Source organism: Vombatus ursinus, unplaced genomic scaffold (genome assembly GCF_900497805.2).
Source record: "Vombatus ursinus unplaced genomic scaffold, bare-nosed wombat genome assembly UNPS02014772.1, whole genome shotgun sequence".
NCBI lineage: Eukaryota > Metazoa > Chordata > Mammalia > Diprotodontia > Vombatidae > Vombatus > Vombatus ursinus.
The window spans coordinates 11,213,464-11,231,270 of record NW_020954550.1 but is presented as its reverse complement, the minus strand read 5'-3'; the positions used below and the strand labels follow the sequence as shown (position 1 = coordinate 11,231,270).

General features: G+C 41.4%; 1 protein-coding gene across 1 annotated transcript in view; it reads left to right on the top strand.

The window, feature by feature from the left end:
* The first annotated feature begins 12,016 nt into the window (after positions 1-12,016).
* The window catches only part of RGS7BP (regulator of G protein signaling 7 binding protein), a 111,028-nt gene continuing 105,237 nt past the window's right edge, over positions 12,017-17,807 (top strand). Inside the window, exons 1-2 of the mRNA XM_027863618.1 lie at positions 12,017-12,181; positions 13,101-13,267. Of these exons, the coding sequence (XP_027719419.1) occupies positions 12,017-12,181; positions 13,101-13,267 (332 nt within the window). The remainder of the gene's footprint in view (positions 12,182-13,100; positions 13,268-17,807) is intronic.

The following is a 17,807-nucleotide window of genomic DNA, read 5'->3' as shown; positions in this document are numbered from 1 at the left end:
TCTCTCTCTCTCTCTCTCTCTCTCTCTCTCTCTCTCTCTCTCTCTCTTTCTCTGTCTCCTTCTCTCTCTCTCTCTCTCTCTGGATGGGTTTATCCACTATCCTCTACTCTGATGATTTTTGTATAATGGGAATTTGGTGGGAAGAGGGTCTAGCTTTAGGTTATAACCTGGGCTACTCTTCCATTAAAAGATAATGATCAGGAGAGTGGTTTAAACCTAAAAATCATTTCCTCTAGACCAGAGGTTCCTAAACTTATTTGGCCTACCATCCCCTTTTCAAAAAAAAAAAATTACTCAGTCCCCCCCCCCGGAAATCTACTTTCTTTAACCCTTTAATGTTTTTTTTTAGAACTTGCATCATTTTTTAAAAATATTATTTTTAAAATGACACATCTTAAATTTAATAATCCGTGGTTGCCTTCAAGAATTAGCTCAAGTGCCTTTGTATGAGGCCATTTCTGGTCCCCCTCCTTCCAGTCTTTCCTCCTAAGGTTACATTGTAGCAATTTTATATGCGTATGTTATTTCCATCATTAGAATGTAAGCTGCTTTATGTAAGGGCTAGTAAATGTTTAATAAATGCTCGCTGATTGGTCATGACTGATGTATATTTGATTAATATATATAATATATTAATATGTGTATATGTATACACATATCTATATAATTTTTTTGTTGTTCAGTAGTTCAGTCATGTCCAACTCTTTGTGACCCCGTATGGGGTTTTCTTGGCAAAGTTACTGGAGTGGTTTGCCATTTCCTTCTCCAGTGGATTAAGGCAAACAGAGGTTCAGTGACTTGCCCAGGGCCGCTAGCTAGGTAAGGTTTTTCCTGCATTGAAATTTTGATGATACACTATTGCATCATGTAATGATATAATAACGTATTGTAAACAAGTCATTACATGCACATGTTCCTGCTGTTGCATGCTGGACTTCCCAACAATGCACAACACGCTCTCTTGCCAACACTTGCTTGTTAAGACCTATTGTCGGACTTGACCACTGATTGGTTATAAATTGCATTTTGTCTGTTTATTTGGAAAATAATGTAATCACTATGACTTGAACTCTGTTACACAATAGATGAAAAATGTATGAATGGTTTTTCAAAATTTTCTCATCTTCTCTTCTTATGCTTCCACCATTCCCTTAGTTATATTCAATGCCCCCCAGTTGCACCCAAGACTATTACTGTGCCAGTAGATCTTTCCAGTGCCCCCCCAGTTTGGTAACCTCTGCTAGACTAACAATATTTAGAAGGTCAGATAGATAGATCTATATTTCCTCACCAAGCAGAGCCGAATGGTGAGCTTTGTGACTGTTCTGCTTCAAGCAGAAATCAAGGACTCCCTTAGACAAGGGTGGGCAAGATTCCAGAGATAGCTATTCACACCTCCACAGAGCCAAATTTAGAGGAATCCATGTGGACATAGACATTACCTACATGGGCAGCACACATACACATACACACACACACACACACACACACACACACACACACCCCTCTTACATTAGTGTGAATGTACTCATTGCAATATAACAAGAATAAATAATGAGTGTCCATGATGTAGTGGCAAAAGCACAGATGTAGAGTCAGAGGGCCTGGGTTCAATTTTTGATTCTACTGTTTATCATCCATATGATTGAGCAAATCATTCTACCACTCTTGACATCATCTGTAAAATAGGGAGGGTTGGACCATTTGGCCTTTAAATCCCATTGAATTCTAAATTTTACACCAACCCCTCCACATTGACTGCATAATCATGAGCATACTACCTGTCAGCGAATGGTTCTTCCACTTAAGAGAAATGTGTGTGAAGAATCTGGCACAAATTATTATAGAGCTGAAAAATTAAGGCCCTGAGGAAAGGTTACAGGACCTGGGAGTACTTTGCTTGCAGAAGCGATGGCTGAAAGTTGACAATAAAAGTCATAAAGTATGCCAAGTATCATCATAAAGAGGAACACAGCCTCCTCTTCCCTTCAGCCAGGCAACAATTCGGTGAGACTGGAGGGTGGACTCTGCATTGGCTGGGAAAGGGCCAGTGGTGCTGCAATTGCATTTGTTGCCAAACTGAAAAGCAAACGAGGCTGCCTGTAGCTCTGCCTAAGTATCGTGGGGCTGACATCAGAGAAGGCCTTCGAATTTTTCTAGAGATCAAGAAGGAGGGTGACTGAAGAAGAGGGGCCCAGATAGATTCTGCATGAGCTGAAAACTGGAAACTGGAGTGGAAAGATTGTTAGTATCTAAGCCCCTTCAAAAACTCTGTCTCCTCCTTAGTTTTCCCTAGGAAAAGGAAACTCAAAATCCTCCATTTTCCTTCCTCACTGAAGGTCTCAGAGGATAAGAGATTCCTTTCTAGCCTAACATCTTTCCTCCTCCTACCCATTTAAAGGACTTATTTAACACCAGCATTCTGAAATTTCACTGGTTCTACAGCCACATCTGTCTTACGTCTAATTTGGCAACAGATGCTGTTGATTTCCTATATCCACCAAGGACATGGGATTAAATTGCCTCAGGGAGAAATTTCAGTTATACAAAAGAAAGATTTCCTGACTGCAAAGTCTGTTAGACAGTGGAGCACATCACTGGAGGGATCTGGGGCATCTCCTTCCCCAAATATCTTTCAAAAAGGCACACTTCGACACTGTGAGGTTGTCTTGCCTGGAGGCATGATCTAAAGGCCCTTCCAACCTTCTGATTCCAACCTGGGTTTCAATGGTGAAGATAAAATAAAGGCATTCAAGGTCTCATTCTCCAGTGTGGGATAACAGATTTATTTCTCATTTCTTTCTTTCCAGGACCATTTAAAAAAAAACCCAACACCCTGCAGCTAACAGTACAAAGCATCTCACCTAACTAAGTATAGTTCTGCTTTATGGTATACAATTGAGATAAATTATCCTATGTTATTGAAATTGCTTCTTTACTGGTCTCCCTGTCTCCAGGCTCTTCCTCCCTCCAACCCATCCTTCAAATCACTGCCAGATTAATCTTCTTAATTCACATTTCTGGTCATGCCATTCCCTTGCTTAAAAACTTTTGGTAGTTCCTCATTGTCTACTATATAAACTTAAACTCCTTAACCTGTCATTTAAGGTCCTCCACAATTCAGCCTTAATCTACCCTTCCTACCCTTGTTCACCACTCCTCCCTTTCACATGCTTTATGTTCTAGCCAAAGTTACTTGACTCCCAGCCCTCCTCCTCCTACACACACACACACACACACACACACACACACACACACACACATACACTCATACTTTGCAACTTTTTTATCTTTCTTCACGCCATTTCTTCTGTGTGAAATGCCTTCATTCTCAGACCTAATCTTTCTCCTGAACTTTAGTCCTACATCAGGGAGTTGTCTGCCCCAAGCATTTGAAGAATTTCCCCCAGAGAATGGGTGAATAAGAACAATTTATTCCAACAGCCATGAAGGCACCTTAAGCAGGTGCTGTGGAGTGCTTAGAACTTGGTCAGACACTGAAGACGCCAAGGTCATCCACTGCATTTCAGGCCATCCCCAGTCATCTTGATTCTTGTCTTGCCACTGGAATTCAATGGCTCTGGGAGAATGAATCTGATGACTTTGTGCCACTCTGCCTCATTTAAATCCAATTTCATGTGCTTGTCAAGACATTACCCCATGATGTCATTTGGTTTTCTTTGAAAATGAAGGACAAAAAATAACAACAGTCCTATTTCACCAGCTACCTATTGAATGTGTCCAGCTGGATGTTCCAGAGGAGTTTCAAATTCAACATCCCCAAACCAGAACTTATTATCTTTCCCCTGCCTTCCTCCTATCATCTCTATTTTTGTCATGAGAACTACCATCCTTCTAGTCACTCAGATTCACACTCTGGAGTCATCCTCAGCTTTTCACTCTCACTCACCTTCCCCCCACCCCCAATCAAATCATTTGCCAAGTTTTGTCCATTCTACCTCTCCAACAACCTCCAATCTCTCCCCTTTTCTCCATTCCTACCACAGTCATGCTAGTTGAGGCTCTAATTATCTCTTACCTAAACTCTTACAATAGCTTCCTAATTGATCTTTTCACCCCAATTCTGTTCCCTCTCCTATTTATCTTCCTCTCAGCTGCCAAAGTGGCATTCCCGAAACACAGGCCATTCCCACCTCTCACTCCCCTCAAAAAAAGTTTGGCAACTCCCTATTGCCCATAAGCTTGAATACAAACTTCTCTGTCTTTTAAAGCTGTCCTGGCTCCAGCCTACTGGCTCCAACCTACTTTTTACACTTTCTCTAGCTAATAGAATCTTATCCTCCATGAAAGACCCAGTTCAAATGCCATATTCTCCATCCAGAAGTAATCTTTCCTTCATTTCTATTTCCATAGAACTTTGTTTATACCACTCCAATGCCATTTGTTATAGTCTATCTTTTCATTAAATTTCTTCTACATATGTCTTCTCTCTCCTAGCTGACTATTAAGATTCTTGGAAGCAAAATATGTGGATTACTTATTTATGTATTTCCCGTAGTCTATCACAATGACTTACAGCACTTGGTGCATACGATGACTGGTCATGACTCACATTTCTATAACACTTTAAGGTTTATAAAGTATTGTTTTTTATCATAACCAGATTATTAAATAGGTAATGAAAATATTATTATCCCCATTTTACAAATGATAAAACTGAGGCTCAGAAGGACTGCTTTACTTGCCCAAAGTTGAACAAACCAGGGTGAGGAATTGGAATTCAATGATCCTCCCTCTATATCTAATATTCTTTTTAATTCTGTCACAGCCTCCCTATTAAGGGCTTTTTGGAAGACTGTTGTAAAATGTTTTCATTTACTAAAATTAATAGGTTTCTATTGCTTTGTGCTATGAATTCCATCCCTCCTCTTTTCCAGGACGTTGCTTTCTTAATTATTACCTCTAATATCTTAAAAATGCTTCTCAGTCTTCTTTTCATATGTACTGTGGTATCCCCAGAACTATAACTAGAAATTCTTATGCCTGGGGTAAATTCATTTGGATGGAGAAAGGGAGGGAAAAGATATTGGCAACATAGAAGAGAGTCAAGTCCAACCATGCCTTCCTGTTGGTGGTAGAGTTATGTTGAGGGAGGGACTCAGTTCACCTGGGGAAAGATGGACTCTTGGAAAAGGGTTAAAAAAAGAAAAGGGCCTCAAGGGTAGGGAAAGAGGCAGGGAGACTTTGATAGCACAAAGAAATAAGGTCCAGGTGAACACTGGAAACAAGGTGTGGGAATAGTAGTTACCAAAGAATGGGAATGTGTCTTTCTGATTAGGAAGCACTCATTCTGGATATTGGCACCCTGAGGCAAAACCCAAGTCATCCCACACTAGTTATTCCTCATGTCTTAAAAATAAATAAACAAAACCTTTTACTTGACCCTTCTACCCACTAGTTATTATCCAACCTATGTCCTACCAAACTTGTCACTACCAAACTTGTCAAACTAATAGTCTACACTATTTGCCTCTGCTTCCAACACACCATTCCCACCTTAACTTTATGATTTCTGTATTCAGCTTTTAAGATTGCTGAAACGGTTTGCTTAAAGATCACCAGTGGCCTTCTTCTTACCAAGTAACCTTTATTCAGACCTGAGTATCTTTTATCTGTGATATGAATGATAAGATTTAGAGTTGGAAGAGATCTTAGAGGCCATCTAATTCAAGCATCTCATTTTACTGATAAGGAAACTGAGGTTCAAGGACATGAAATTACTTGTCCAAGGTTATACAAGTTCTGCCCAAAATTGTACTAAGACTTTGAGGAGAACGTGTATTCACTTAGCAGGCCTCAGAAGCAGGATTTTAATTCAGATCATCTGACTCTACAGTCTGTACTTTTTCCATTGCTTGACACTTTTAACACCCACTCTATATGCACAATGCCTGGCACATAGGATCAGAGGATCATCAACTTAGAGCTGGAAGGAAGCTTAGACCGTCAGATCCAATTGACAATTGACATTGCACTTTTCCTGATTCTGTTCCTCTCCCAGCCCTTTCAGTGATGGGTGTATGCCAATCCACAGCCCCCAGCTTTGCTCTTTCCTTTGTGCACTCATTCCCTATGATAGGCTGAAGAACTATCATGCTTCAAACTATTATCTTGATGCCAATTCTATATCTCTAGGCTGTGCTCCATGCCTTTATTTTTTCACTGCCTAAAGGTGATACAGTGGATAGAGTGCCAGGCCTGGAGTCAGAAAGACTCATCTTTTCTTGAGCTCAAATCTGGACTCAGTCTCTTTACTACCTGTGTGACCCTGGGCAAGTCACTTAACCCGGTTTGCCTCAGTTTCCTCATGTGTAAAATGGGCTGGAGAAGGAAATGGCAAACCACTCCAATGATCTTTGCCAAGAAAACCCTAAATGGGGTCACGAAGAGTCAGATACAACTGAAATGACTGAACAACAACAAATAGGACATCTCCACTGGCTCTTATCTTAAATTTACTGTGTTCTAAACTGAACTCACTTTCTTCCCCTACTGAACAAACTCCCTTTTTCACCACCCCACTTACATCTGGAGCAACACCTTTCTTCTAGTGTTTCTCAGGCTAAACAGCTGGGAATCATCTCTGATTCTTCACTAGCCTTTATTTCCATAAGTGAGGCATCTGTGGGATGCTTTTTTAGGGATTCAGGGAGTAAACAGGATTCTAGTTACAGAAGAGTCATGGTCAAGGAATAAGGGGTCTGGGCAAAGTTCACTACAAGATAGAGTCTGAAAGCTTGGCTAAGCAGAAGACCTTGAAAGATCTGCAAACATGACAACTTCTAGGACCAGGGTGGAAGACAAATGGTATGATATAGTAGGAAAAGCACCAGATTTGGTTGGTATCTGAGGGATCTTGGTATGAAGCTTGGCCTTATTAATCTTGGTTGCCTGTACAACCTTGCACAAGTCTCTTAATCTCTCCAAGTCTGTTTCCTTATTTGTAAAATGAGAGAGTTGAACTAGATGACCTCTAAAGTCCCTTCTATGATCCTATGAACTGCTAGGGCCCATTGCTGCCATCTTAGCTTGAGCAGCTAAGATTTTCACCAGTCAACTCTACCCTTAAAGTGGGTTGTCCTAGACCAGGGATTCTTAATCTCAAGTCCGTGATCTTTGTTTTAGTTTCAGTTTTGTAATATTTTGTAATAATGTAATAATAATAAAATAAATATTTAATATTTAATTTTGATATTTAATATTTCAATATAATTTACTTCTTTTGTAATACCATGTATTTTATTTTATTAATTTTAAAACATGATTCTGAGGAGTTCATAAGCTTTATGAGGCTGACCAAAGGGATCAGGAAACAAAAAGGGTGAAGAAGCCTGGGTCCTTCAAGGGAACAAATCTATCAGGTGCATTCTGACCCTTAACAAAAAACGCTTAATTCTTCCCTACCCAGAAAATTGCTATGTCCATGTCTTAATGGCAGTGCTCCTCCAAGCAGACTTAGGGCTCAGCTAAAGGATTCTGGTCCTTCATGATCTGGGCATAGGCTGATTCCTCAGAGATGGGACCTCAGGTTGTTTTCTTCAGCCCAGCCCCCACCCTGAGGCAGAGATTCTTTATAGGAGAGTCTGCAGTGGGGGCCCTGGAGCTTATTCCATCACCAGACCAATGAGATCATGGACAATTAAGTGTTTTTATAAACTTGAAGGTACTATGTTAATGTCATCTATTATAATTATTAAATCCTTTTGCTTCCTTTGAAACATCTCTGGTTTTTGCCTTCTGTTCCTGTTGTCACCAGCCTAGTCCTACTCCTGATTGCTTCCCACTTGTAGCACCACAATAGTCAAACTTGCTAGTTTCCCTGACTTCATTTTCTACCCCCTATCCCACCTCTAGGTCACCTTGGACATTTCTTTCAGATTAATCTTATTAAAGCAGTTTTTTTTTTAAAACCACATAATACACTTGGTCAAAAAAAATTATAGGAAATAGTAAATCCTGCTTCCTACTGCATTTTCTGCTTGGTCTTTTATGCCTTCCTGACCCCAAACTATTATATCTATCTGTACTTACTTCCTCTTAGATCCTAATCAGGCTAGCCTCCTCACTGTTCCAGTATAAACTATGCTCATCTATGCATTTTTGGGCCTTTGCTTATGAATTCTTTCCAAACCCAAAAGAAATCTGTCCTTTCTTCTGCTTCTTTTGCCACCTTTCCAAAGCCTACATATCTTTCAAAGCCCAACTCAAACCATTCATTTCCACAAAGCCTTCCCCAACTAAATCAGCCCATATTGACAGTCAAATCAGCAAACTTTTATTAAACACCTGCTGTGTTCCAGGCTCTATGCTAAATTCTTATAGGCTTTGTGATGCAGTGGGGAAAATGCTTCATTTGGGGACACAGAAGCTGTGTTTAGGTCCTGGCTCAGTCACTTACTATCTGTGTGACCTTGGGCAAGTCTCTTAACTTCTCTAGACCTCAATATCTTTATTTGTAAAGTGAATGAGATTGACTTTCAAGGTCTCTTTCAGGTTCCAATCTGTAACCCTCTGACTAGATGACTTCTAAGGACCCTTTCAGCTGTGGGTCAATTATCTCTACCTTCTCTGTAGCTGTTATTTCAGAATCAATTGAATTCCTAAGCTCTCTGTGTGTGTGTGTGTCTTATGGCCCCCAACTAGACTATAAGTCTTTCAAAGAAAAGAATCATATCTTATAGATTTTCTGTAGGCACTACAGTGCCTACAACAAATTACCATGTGCCAGGAACAGTGCTAAGTGGGGATACAAAGAAAAAGACATAAAGAAAAAGTTTAACCTTCAAGGAATTCACATTCTAATGGAGAGGAAAGCATATAAATAAGTATATATAAGATATATACACAGTAGATAATTCAGATGGCATGATGGAATTTCCTGCAGAAGATGGGTTTCGAGTGTTATCTTGAAAGAAGCTAGAGAAATGATTTGCTATGCCATAGAGAGGCAGTGTGGTGGAATAGAAAAAATCCAGGATGGGAGAAGGGAGACTTGGATGTGAAACCTAGCTATGACATTTGCTAGCTGAATCTCTAGACCTCAATTTCTCATTTGTAGAATGATGATAGTAACATCTCTGCTATCCACCTCACAAATGTGTCATGAAGAAAGAACTCAAATAAACTTGAAGTACTTATATGTTTTGTTAGGGTTTCATCAGTGATTTCATCAGGTACTGAATTGCCTAGTGTGGAAATTTCTTTTACCCATGAAAATCCATGACTATCTGTGATGTATAGTTCTTCAGAGTTGCCAGCAATGCTTGGAAGCTAGGCAACTTTCCTGTGGTCACATAGCTTATACCTGTGTCACAGATAAGACTTGAACCCAAGTCGCCTTGACTCCAAGGCGAGACCTTTATCAACAATGGTGTGCTGCCCCTCAATTATGGCAAGTACTCAATAAATATTGGATGATTGATTAATTTATTTCTTATGTTGTATCCCCTATGTTAGTAGTAGTGTCTTGTATACATGGTAGGTGCTCAACAAATAATTATTTTTGAATGAATCAGTATGCCCAATATTTCCTGATTCTTGTAGAGTTAAGTAATTCCAACCTAGTCACCAATAGGCAACAAAAGAATTAGAAACTTCAAAATCTGCTGTGTGCATTAAATTAAGACTATAATTTATAGATGCCCCTTCATCCCCTGGGTTACATAGCCCAAGCCATTTCCTTGTTGGAGGAGGAAGAGACAACAGCAATGCCTTAGCTCTCTTTTTCTGGGACAAACATAGTAATCAGAAAAGCAGGAGGTAAGTTTCCTCCACATTCACAGCCCCTGCATTCACATTCTTGGCACTGAAGAGCTGCCAGGGAATGTCTCTTCCTCTCCAACGCCGGCTCCTATAAGAAATAGAAAATAGGATCAGGGGTTTTACCTTGTTCTATTTTAATTTCTTGAAATAATACTAACTCACTTATATTGTGTGTTATGAGAGGAAGGATGTCATAGAGGATAGAGAACCAGCTTTGGAGTCAGGAAGACCTAAGTTTCAACTCACATCTTTATACTAGCCGTGTGACAATGGGAAAGTCACTTAACCTCTAAGTGCCCTCAGGCAACTCTCTAAATCTGATAAAGATTCTAATTCTACAGTCTTATGATCCAATCTACATTGGTAGAGGGGGTTTCCACACCAAAGAATTCCTCACACTGATAAATAAAGATTGAGGGAAAGGGTGGAAGGAGAGACAGAAAGTCAAATTTTAAGATTTACAGAGCACTTTCCTCACAGCAGCCCTGTGAGGGAGGTAGCACAAATACTCTTCTATTTGCCAGCTGTCTTTTTATTTACATCCTCTCAAAAAGCTCATTCGGGGTTCAAGTGCACTCAACATTAGATTGGAACCCCAAGTCAGCTCCCTCCCCTTCCTTCCATTAAGATCAAATGAAAGGTATAGCCCTTTCCTCTGTTTCTAGCGGGGTTTGGAATTGAGAGAAGATACCATCAATACTGCCACAGCCCAAGGAAATTGTTCGATTGCCCTCGCTTCTGATCGACTGCCTCATTCCCTATTCCATAATCCGGGACACCTGACTTTGTCTTTCCCCTTCCCCCCTGACTTCAGCTTCTTACCACTCTAGGACAACTTTTGCACAAACAGGCACCATCTCCATCATACCTATAATTCTCCCTTACTGCTCCGATTACTGACCTCAGCTTCCTGGTTAGTTACGTCCCCACAGAGGAGGCTAGGTGGCTATTACAGGGAACTGCTGATTACTCTCACTGTCTGACAGCCTGTTAAAAGAATCTCACAGCTCATTCTGGAACTCAGAGCCAACTCCAATGACATTAACAAGCTGGAGGAAGCAGGTGGTGTTGGAGTAAGGGATCCTTATGACAGGGTCACATTTGTACCTTCTACCTCACCTGACACTGGTAATTTCTACACATAATAGAAAGAACATGGGAAACAAATCATCTGTTTTCATACATCGGAGTCAAAGTATTTCTAACTCTGAATGGATAGATCTTCTATTTGAGCCGTAAAACTTTTTTAATCTCCCTCTCTCCCTTCCCATCCCCCATTAAGAGTTAATGGCCCACGGACCCAATCAGAGAGAGAGGGCCTCAGATCAACACTGGTTAAGCTTAAATTCATACTGTTTAGATCCCGGCATGTGGTAATATGCTCCGCTCTGATGACACTTTTCGTTTCTAATAATAGAGAAGATGAAGTAATATTTGCAATTGATGTTCCTGAGCATTTGATTGGATAAGTGCATAAACTGTAGGGGGGTTGGATTGATGGATCGCATTAGTATTCCTGTCCTATCAATGGGCTGGGTTGCTAACAACGTCAGCCTGCCAGATTCCCTGCGTCTACCAGTCCCACCACGGGTCCATTTGGGATCCTCAAACAGAACAGCCCTTAGAGACTGGATCCAGGCAAGCCATTAGAGCCCGTGGCCCGCTCGGAGGACAGACGGTCCTCACAGGTCTGGGAAAGGGGGGGAGGGAGGGGAGGAGGCTAAAGAAGCAAGCGCCGCTGCGGGAAGACACAAAAGCTGGAGCGACTCTTCTCCCCTCAACCCCCCCTCCCCTTCACCCTCTGCTTCCGCCCCTCAACCCTTGCAGCTTAGGTTTTGAAAGCTGATCTCCCTTCTGAATGGAAACTCTGAACTGCCGGGCACCGTTGTCCTTGCCTCGCCTCCAGATCCATGCCTAGAGGAAGGCTCAGCGATCTGCCCGCGCCAGGTTGCCCCTGCAGGGGCTGAGATGCTGCTGAAGGCAACTTGACATCCTCCGTCCGCGCCCGTAGTGGGAGCGATGCTGCAAAGCACAGCACCCGCTCGCTCAGCTCTCCTTCAAGCTGAAGGTTACCAGCCGCCCCGGCCGTCGCCGCTGCTGTGAGCGCCCAGGGAGAGGGACTGTGGCCGCCTCCTTGGCCGTGGTCTTCGGCGCGGTGGGGAAATAGCCCTGGCCGCGCCTGCTGGGGATCCGGGCAGCCCAGCCGCAGCTTCGGCTTGGTGGATGTGTCTGCATGAGTTCTGCACCGAATGGGCGCAAAAAGCGCCCCGGCCGCTCCACTCGCTCCTCGATCTTTCAGATCAGCAAGCCGACGCTGCCGAGCGGGGACTGTGAGCGCAGGGGCAGCGGCTCCGAGAGCGCCCACAAGACCCAGAGAGCCCTGGACGACTGCAAGATGGTGGGTAAAAACAAAAGCAGTTTTTTTTAAGGGGGGTTGGGGAGTCATGTATTTTGATCGTTTGCTTTAGTGCCACTCCCCCCTCGGTTTGTCTATTCCGATCACGTGCAGTTGCACTATTTTTAAAACTGCAGTCCACCCCCCCCACCCCCCAGTCCCCCTAGCTCCGATTCGGGTTGACACCCAAGTCATCTTGGTTCAAAGGGGAAAGTGCTAGGACACTGCCACTGGGTTCTAGAGAAAATGAGGGGGCCACTAAGCGTCCGACGGTTTGTAGTTTCTCTCCCTTCTGAGAATGGTGGCTGCAAAGGAGACGGTGAATTAGATCTCTGAAAGGGGAAAGGAGGAGATTAAAAAAAGGGGGGGGGGAAGGGAGGAGGAGAGAAAAAAACCCAAACAGATAACTGTGCTTGCTGCAGAAAGGAGGCTGGTTCCAGTGCAGTGAATGTAATGATTTTCTGCTTGTGATGCCCCCAAACCATCCAGCCTTTGGGAAGCTGGAATCCTTCAGTGGTGGGCCTGGCTGAAGAAAGGTAAGCAGCTTGGCGGTCAACCACTTGACAAAGTGTTTTCTGAAAAAAGACAAGACGAGAGTGACCCTTTTGATGTAATCTCTGAGCAACTTGAGAGATTTCCAACCTTGATCCAATAAGAGTGGTGAGAGCATCCTGGTGGAAATCATTACGATCTGGTTTGGAAGGTGGACCTTTGAAGAGGGCCAAATTAGGAATAACAATGTTTATCTCAAAGGTTATGAAAAGTTCATTATCTAAAATGTTTAAGTGTCTGAAAAATTCATTTTCTGCCCAATTTCTTGAGTGGGTCAGCTGGAAGGCAGGCCTCTGTTCACATGTGTTGGAGTATGAAACTTGCTGCCTATTTTATTGTGTTTCATGAAAGTAACTCATCTTTCTTCCAGCTTGTCCAAGAATTCAATACCCAAGTGGCCCTGTATCGAGAGTTAGTCATTTCTATTGGGGATGTCTCAGTCAACTGTCCATCTCTAAGGGCGGAAATGCACAAGGCCCGAACCAAAGGCTGTGAAATGGCCCGGCAGGCCCATCAAAAACTTGCTGCAATCTCAGGGTAGGACACCTTTTAACATTTTATTATCTGTGTGTAAATGAGACATGAATGCTTAGGGTACTGCATGGTCGTTGACTTGTCCACTCATCTCTGCACACATCTAGAGGGGGTATCCTGAGATTTGGAGGTCTTACAAGAAAGGAGAGACCATGTTCTAACCATAGTCTGAAGACTGTTGCTCCTACATGCATATTTTAGGAAGGAGAAAGAGGTAGTTAGGTGACTCTTTCTAAGATCCTAGCTAAAAACTGAAAGAGAAATTTCTTCCTGATCAAGTGTCAATTGGCTTATCAGATTAAAAAAAATATGGAAATTAGGAGGGAATAAAAGCTTTTTTATTGTTCTTGCTGAATGGCTGGACATCAAAATGAAATTAAATGTGGATTCTGGAGGCTGATTTTATCATCTTCTCAGAACACAAAAAAAGAAACAGGCCTTTGCAGTAGGAAAGGAAATCTAAGTCTCAGAATTACTGAAAGATTGATACAACTCGCAAAATGCCACTTAGGTGAATTTCTGTGGCTCACTTAGAAAGAAGACTCTTAAGATAAACTGTCTGAGATATGAATTTTTCATTTTAGTGTAGGGATAGGCAAAGAAAGTTAAACTATGAAAAGTGACTTTTTAAAAAAAATTATTAATTTATTTTTTGTTTTCAGCATTCATTCATTCAACATTTAAAAGATTTTGAGTTCTAAATTTTGCCCTCTCCTGCCCTTCCCCCCCCCAAAGAGGGTATGCAATCTGATAGAGGCTATACATTGAAAAGTAACTTTTTAAAGTTTGGGGAAACATTCATCAAATTCAAATTAATCTTTTTTCCTATTTTTCTTATCACACTGATTATTTGCCAAGCTGACTTATTTGATACTTCAAAAGATCCTTGATTATGCCTGGTATAGCATCTTCCTCATTCAGATTGCATCTCTACTTTATGAAGTGCCATGGTCAAAAATGGCACCTGGTGGCCATCATTCTAATAAATTTAGTGGGAAAGGTCCTTAGATAAAAGATGTACATCCTATGGCTGGACTCAAGCTAGAAGCCTTTGCATCTTGATAGAACCTGACAAAATTTATCTCACAACCTTTTAAGTGGCTAAATGTAAGCTCCATGCCACAGTGAAGTATTGAAGTAGGACTTCAGTAAAAGATTTAATATGATGAAAACTTTTCCCCTTGGCTCCCTATCTGCTGCTGGATCCATCAGTAAGGGAATATCACTAAAATACTGACTTGACATGATATTCACATTGATAATTTTCTAAAAGATGAATTCCAGATATGATTTAATGAGAGAAATGGAAAATCAATTGAACTCACCAATATATACTGCAAATTGAATAGCTATAGTGGATCTATCTCATCATTTGCTCTTTCCAAATTCTTCTTGCTATGATCTTTAATGTCAGTTTCACATTTTCGGCTTCTAATATGCCCCTTTCTGTCCTCTGACACTGCCACAATTCTAGTGCAGGCCCTCATCATCTCACGCCTGGACTGTTGTAATAGGCTGCCATTGAGTCTGCATCAAGTCTCTCCCCAATCCGGTCTCTCCTCTATTCAACCACTAAAGTGATTTTCCTAAATCAAAAGTCTGAATATGTAACACCACCCCCCCAATAAATTCCAGTGACTTCCGATTGATTGTTGAATCAAATACAAAGCCCGTCATAACCCATACCCGGCCCCCACCTGTCCAGTCTTTTTACACCTTACTCTCGGACTTGTACTCTTCAATCTAGTGACATCAGCCTCCTTGCTGTTCTACCAAGTCACTCCATCTATTGGCTCCAGGCATTCTTTCTGGTTGTTCCCCCATGGAATGTCCTCTTTCCTCCTCTCTCACTACAGACCTCCCTAGCTTCCTTTTAAGTCACAACTAAAATCCTACCTTCTTCTAGAAGTCTTCCCCAACCCCTCTTAAGGAATTAATGAATTAATTCCTTCAATTATTTCCTATTTATCTTGTATAACTCCCTTTGTTTGCATTTTATCTCCTCCGTTAGATTGTAAACTCCTTGAGGGCAGGGACTATCTTTTGTCTCTTCTTGTATCCCCCAAGAGCTTAGCACAGTGCCTGTCATATAGTAAGTACTCAGTTGTTTAGTGATTGATTGATTTAATTCCAGTACACCAAATAGTAGTTATTAGTATGTAAAGATTAGAAAGCCCCATATGTTACTTGTCAAGATAATTAATTTACTTGTGACAAAAGGTATTTCAATACATATGATAATGACAGGGTGTTACTATCAAGTTGAGAGATTAACAGTGAGCTCTGGGCTTGTTTTCACTAGCAATGATATCTGGTGCTCTTTTAGTCCACTCAGGAAGCAGCTCTGGGAGTGTCACTGACAGTGGAGGAGAAGGGGAATTAAATGCCTAGAGAGCATAGGAAAGGAAGGTGGTACCCAGTAAGACCCCTAACTGTGAAGTAGAAAAAGCAAGCAGTTGAAAGTAGATTGAGAAACTATGAATTTGAAGGAAAAGTAGAATATAGAAAAGCCACCTGGGGCCAGCAATATATGTATGATAGGAGGCAGAGCTATCATTCAGGAAAGTAGGACTCAGGCTCTGACAACCAGGCAAGTAAAAGCAGAAAAATATGATATGTAAGGGCTTTACATTCTGGGTTAGGCAGGGATTCTGCAGTCTGGAGACAGAAGCTACAGGGTCCCAAGCCCTATGTTTCCAAAGAATATTGGTAGAGGAGATTCCTTACTGGGAGCTTCCTATACTGATGGAATCACAGGTCCAGTTTAAAAAAAATCACCCCTAGTAGTTCAGAACCAGAGAATTGCACCCTAGGGTCTCATAATCTGTTCGTGGTTCAGCAGTTGAAAGAGCAACACCAAAATCCAGACACACACTCTACACTGTTGATCAAGATTTAGGACCGAAGTGAATCAGAAAGAGCGAGTGAGACAGGAGGACGGACAACTTAAATCAGTCAATTGTGTAATGTATTTACAACTCAATAACACACAAGGTTGATCAGCCGTAATCCGATAGCTCTAATTCTCCTAAGGATTTCATTTATTTATGCTGTCATTAACTGAGGGGTTGGTCATATAGGTGGTCCATAGTCCTTTCAGGACTCATAGAATCATGTATGGAAAATCTTTGAGTTCTCCAAAGAAAAATCATTGCCATGGGTAGGGTTTTGCATGATCTTGGCTCTTTAAAATAAGAATAATTATTTCTTAAGTTTAACCTTGTTTATTAAAAAAAGGTAAGGAATTCCATTTTGGCATTTTTCTTAAAAATCATCTGGACGTCATTAATGTAGTCTGTCATCTCCCTCCCCACCCCACCCCAAACACACAGTAGAATTCTGCTGGTATTGCTCGTGTGTGAGCCGTTCTTCCAAACTCAAAGCATCATTGGGAAGTGGGTCTGTAGGAGATATTTTACAATTTGGATCAGAAAGAAGATTAAAGAATGGAAAACACTCTTGGCAAAGAAGAGAAAAAGAAAGAACAAGTGAGGAAAGGAGAAAGAACAAGATTGGAATAAAGGCATTATTTGAAGTACTGGGATGAAGGAACTCTGCATCTTCTCATCTCTGATTAACCCAAACCACTTCCTCTCTCCAACCCATTCATTGGTTGTGGGACTATAAGAGATGAAGTTTGGGGTAAGAGAAGGGACAGGGAAAGGACAAAAAGAGGGAGACTACAAAGAATGAGAAGTGAAGAATTGGAAAAGATGGGCAGAGTGGGCCAGCATTATTTGCAGGAATAAAGGAGTCTGGATAGTGGAAGAAGCACTGAAATGAGGCTTGAGTTCTAGTCAGAGTATGCCGCCAATAGTTTGTTGTGTGAACTTGCCCTCAGTGGACCTTGGTTTCCATATATGTAAAATGAGGAGGTTGGCCTTGATAACCTCTCTTGTAGCTATGAATCAAAGTAAACAAAAGCACTACAGTGAATAAAGAGAAGATGATCAGAAAAGGAGGAAAACATTTACATCATGTACAAGAAATGCTACGTATTTGCTCTTGGTATCATTTGTAAAATAAGGTTATCTACTCAAGCCACTGGGAGTTTTTCATTTACAAGTATGGGAGGAAAAACCCCAAACCCTGAAACTTCTTTTTCTGATCTTGTTTACATCAACTCAAACCCAGGAGTTCAGGCAAGGGATACAGCAAGAAGATCTGGCTTATTCGTTGAATAGGGCCAGATCTGCATCACCATCACAACCCTCACCCAACTAGATTGGCTTAATTCATTTCTTAATGCTCTCCAGTTTTGACCTGCTCTTGAATAAAAAGGGAAGAGTAAGATGGTGTCTGTGGGAAGTCAGTTCAATTGTCAACAAGCATGTATTAAGTGCCTACTATGTGCAAGTGCAATGCTAAGTGCTGGGGTTATACAAGAAAAGGCAAAAGATAGTCCCTGTTCTCAAGGAGCTCACAGGCTCTTGGTAAGACTCTCCTAGGAAACCATTATCCTTTCATTAGGTATGAAACCATGCAAACCAGAAGCTTGTGAGCTGTTGGCTCTACCATGCCTCTGCAGTTTGTGATAGGTGTG